Source organism: Phyllostomus discolor, chromosome 6 (genome assembly GCF_004126475.2).
Source record: "Phyllostomus discolor isolate MPI-MPIP mPhyDis1 chromosome 6, mPhyDis1.pri.v3, whole genome shotgun sequence".
In the NCBI taxonomy this organism is placed as follows: Eukaryota; Metazoa; Chordata; class Mammalia; order Chiroptera; family Phyllostomidae; genus Phyllostomus; species Phyllostomus discolor.
In genome coordinates, this window is record NC_040908.2 from 158,748,234 (window position 1) to 158,752,777 (window position 4,544).

A 4,544-nucleotide genomic window follows, 5' to 3' on the forward strand; every position below is an offset into this window, starting at 1 on the left:
ACACCAGCCAGGGCACAGTGTATATCTTTTCAAATTATTCCTTTGTTTCTACATCTTGAAAAAATAATTCCCAACATAAAATTATAGCTTTCTTTCCATACTTTTTAAATCCATATACAAGAAAACATTTGACTATATATAAAAACTTTATAACCCACCCCCCTCTGCAGCGCTAGTAGTGTGAAGAGGAAGCAAGAATGACCCCTGGGTCCACCAAAGCCTACCCACTGCTGCATTCCCACCTCCAGCCTGAATATCCCACTACCATTGCCATGATGTTCAGGAGAAAGGCTGAGGGGCATTTTCAAGGACATAAAGCCAAGATGAAGGATGAACCACAGACAAGATCCACCAGGTCATTGGCCAAACCTACTCCTCCAAAGCCAGAGCCCAAGCCTAAAAAGGCCCTGCCAAGAAGGGAGAGAAGGTACCTTCAGAGGAAAAGAGAAAAACTGATGCTGGCAAGGATGGAAAAAACCCTGCAGAGAATGGAGATGCCAAAACAGACCAGGCACAGAAAGCTGAAGGTGGTGGAGAGGCCAAGTGAAGTGTATTTCTGGTGACTGTCCAGTTTGAAATACTATTTTTATCAAGTTTTATAAAAATGCAGGATTTTGCCTTATGTTTTTTTAAGCTATATTGTTAGCAACCAGAACACTTCATTATTGTTTCTGAAGGAAGGACATGTAATATTAATAATAGAAAGTCTGCAAACTGGACTAACATAGGGAAAAACCACCTTTCCCTTCTAGTTTTGACAGACTTCCTCTTGGTTCCTGGGATGAGGGACTCCTTGATGTTGACACACAAGAGCCATCTTGGCATAGACACCTTCTGCTGTGGGAAAACTAAAATTAATTTTTATGTCCTTTTCTCCCTCTCCAGTTTAAGCATACACTTGAGGCCCTAACGCCCAGAGACCTGTTGAAACCTATACTACCAAAACTTGGTTACCAGTATGTTCAGCAATCTAGACTTTCCAGTGTAACCATGGAGACGGCATCCCTCAAAAGACAGGAGTTCCCTTTTTACATTGTGGACCTACACTGACAATTCTGCCATTTTCATTGCATTTCCTGAAAGTCAGAATCAGCAGGTAAAAAGCTGTTAAATAAAATGCTAATGTGAAATGTCCACCCCCACTCTAAACTCTCCCAGTTCAGAGCAGCAGATGAAGACTCCATTGGGTTTTGTAGTGGCTTTCTGATTTTGGCAGTCCACTGAAGAAGGGAGTTGGAAAGTTGTTGTACACTGTTAACAATTGTCTGCCTATGTCCTGCCTGAAATACCATGATTGTTTTTGAAAAGTATCTTTAATAAAGCTGGATACAGTTTGAAAAAAAAAACAGAAAACACTTGATTGTATACAGAGGACAATACAAAAGTTAAATCGTAGAAGTACTGCTATGTAGAAGAGTGGGGTGATCACCAAACCAAAATCGGGAGTTGACACCGTAGTTTCCTTGTGATGCTTTAAAACACTTGTCAGCTGATGACCCCTTAGAGAGAACCTGGTGATGGGGCACAAGTCCATGCATAAGACGAGATGTTCTGAGTTTATCAAAGGCTGATGTAACATTGGTCATAATGTGTCATGGAATCTTGGTCACAAAATGGGTGCTGGAGGCTAAACATACAGTGTAGCAGTAATTATGCAAAACTGTAGATTTATATATATGCATTTATATATATACATAAAGGAAAAACATTGTGGGGAATTGATCAAAATGTTCCAACATTTCACACCTATTCACATTTTGTTCTTTGAATTTCATTGCAATCTAATTATTTTCTAATGAACAGTGATAGTGTGATAGTATCACACAAGTAAACATAAAAATGTTTCATTGTGAAAAATGAATTATTCCATCCTGATGGTTTCAGTGACAGAGCAATTGCTGATGTTTCTATCAATGGCTTCTCCACCAATCCAGTTAAAAACTGAAAGGATCACAAAAGAGGATGAAACCAGGTTCTTCATCCTGTGCCATCTAAGGAAAAAGGCAACTATTTCCTCAAAACATGACATAGTTGCATTTAGTCCCTGAGCTTTTGTCCTGGGAAACATGCCATAAATGCTTCCTTGGAGACTGGTCCCCAGGGAAAAGCAATGTTGCCTTGTCTTCAATCCTCAGTTATTAATGAGGTGCCCTGAAGACAGACAAGAAATTCTCTGCTCTACTTGTGTTCACAACAGCTGCCTGAATTCCCTTTCAGACACAATTTGCTGCAGATTTTCTGTGTGACCAGTGCCTTTACAAAATTCTAAGTGGAGTTTTTCTCTTTTTTAACTCAGAATACATCGAGATGAGTGGCCAAAAAATTATAAATAATTTAACTCTAAGGAAAGAATGTATTATAGAAATTTTTCACTCGAATAGTTTTCATGTTTTGTTTGTGAGAAAGGTTGACAAATTTCTTGCCTGATAATATTGGAAGAAGGGTTTTTTTTTCTTTCTCCCCTGACTTTGGCTCTTGGTAAGTATTACTCTGAAAATTTCAGAGTTTTAGTTAGGATGAAATAGAAAGAAGGCATTTTACAAAATATATACATAAACATATCACTCAGACCTTACCCTAAGAAATGCCAGGCTTTGTGAAACCAGAATTATGGAGTTGATGGAATTATGGTCTACAAGCAATGTAGATGGTTTGAAAGATAATTTTTAGAACAAATCAGATTTCAAATGCTCAGCAGAGAAAAACATATCTTCTGGAAATTAATACTAATATGTGGTCTATAACTTTGGTTCCCTAATGTGAAAAATACTTTCAGTTAATATCTAATATTTTTCAAAAGATAGGAAAATCATGCATTGAAATTGTTTTTATAATTTTTATTATATAACATATCAAGAATTTTTCCTTATGTTTTTTCAATTACAACCAGAAATATGGCATAATGAGCCTGTTCTCTGAAGTCACTCTATCTTGGTTGAATGGCAGAGCCACCATTTAATAGCCTTGACTCTGAATATGTTACTTAAATTGTCTGTGTCCTTGAACTCATTTTTGAAATGAGCCTATAAGATAGCACCCATGGTATAATGTTCTCATGGGGAAGAAATATGTTAATAAAGAAAAACATTTAGAAATGTGTCAGGTTTATCATAATTACACAAAATGATAGTTTTTATTATATCATACACAAGGGTCAATATATGCCCACTTCTATACTATGCAATCAAATGTAATTTCACATCATATTCTGTACTCCATTAATTATTATTAATTTTTAGAAATATTAAACTAATTTAAATAAACTTTTATGAACTCATTCCTGCCAGGTATCACCTTTCTTTCTCCACAGTTTGAAGCAATTGGACAGAATGGACAGAAGGAATAACACACATGTGTCTGACTTCATCCTTATGGGTCTGACAGAATCTGAAGAGATCCAGTTGGTCCTCTTTATCATATTTCTCATCATATACCTGATCAGTGTCCTGGGAAACACAGGGATGATACTGATCATCCACCTGGATCTCCAGCTTCACACTCCCATGTATTTTTTTCTCAGTCACCTTTCGTTTCTTGACATTAGTTACTCAACAGCCATCACACCTAAAACCTTACACAACTTACTGACCTCCACAAAGCACATTTCATACATAAGCTGCTTCACCCAAATGTACTTTTTTGTCTTCTTGGGTGTCGCTGAATGTTTTCTTCTCTCCTCAATGGCCTATGATCGCTATGTAGCTATCTGCAATCCTCTGCACTACCCTGTTGTTATGTCCAAAAGATTCTGTTGTTCCCTCATCTTTGGGTCCTATTTCATTGGCTCTACAAACTCTATGATCAATGTGCTTTTCATGAGCAGACTGGAATTCTGTGACTCCAATGTAATCCATCACTTTTTCTGTGACACTTCCCCAATCCTAGACCTGTCCTGTACTGACACACGTGGTGTGGAAATCATGATATTCATCCTTGCTGGCTCTACTCTAATGGTTTCTCTTATCACAATATCTGTGTCTTACCTGTCCATTCTGACTACTGTACTGAAAATTACTTCCACTTCAGGAAAGCGAAAAGCCTTCTCTACATGTGCCTCCCATCTCCTGGGAGTCACCATCTTTTATGGCACTATGATTTTTACATATTTAAAACCACGCAAGTCCTATACCTTGGGCAAAGATCAAGTGGCTTCTGTGTTTTATACTATTGTGATTCCCATGCTGAATCCACTCATTTACAGCCTTAGGAATAAAGAAGTGAAAAATGCTCTCATCAGACTCATGCAGAAGAGACAGGACTTCAGGCCATTAAAGAAACATCATTTCTAAACAGTTAACTTTTCTCTCCTTTCCTGTGGAGTATTTTCTTGTTCTCTCCAAAAATCAATGAAGTCCTTTCATTTGTTTGTATTTCTGTTGAGCCATTCTTTACTTAAACAAATATAATATTGGCCATCTCCAAAAGTATGTCCCTTGAAATTCATATTATAATTACAAGCTATAAAATATGTGTTAAAAACATGGCCCATTGTTTTTAAGGGCAACTTATCCTCAAAATGAGAAAATATGAATGTCCTATTTTAA

The 4,544-nt window shown here is 37.1% G+C and overlaps 1 protein-coding gene and 1 pseudogene across 1 annotated transcript; both read left to right on the plus strand.

Moving 5' to 3' along the window:
- Positions 1 to 275: 275 nt before the first annotated feature.
- Positions 276 to 547, plus strand: LOC114490200 (annotated as a pseudogene).
- Positions 548 to 3,292: 2,745 nt separating this feature from the next.
- Positions 3,293 to 4,289, plus strand: LOC114490170 (olfactory receptor 8H1-like). Its single transcript, XM_028504099.2, has one exon. It carries the CDS (start codon positions 3,330 to 3,332, stop codon positions 4,287 to 4,289), a length of 960 nt encoding a protein of 319 aa, XP_028359900.1. The 5' UTR covers positions 3,293 to 3,329.
- The last annotated feature ends 255 nt before the right edge of the window (positions 4,290 to 4,544 follow it).

Bases quoted from the DNA above. Each gene is read 5' to 3' on its own strand.
- LOC114490170 (XM_028504099.2), top strand. From the start codon at position 3,330: ATGGACAGAAGGAATAACACACATGTGTCTGACTTCATCCTTATGGGT.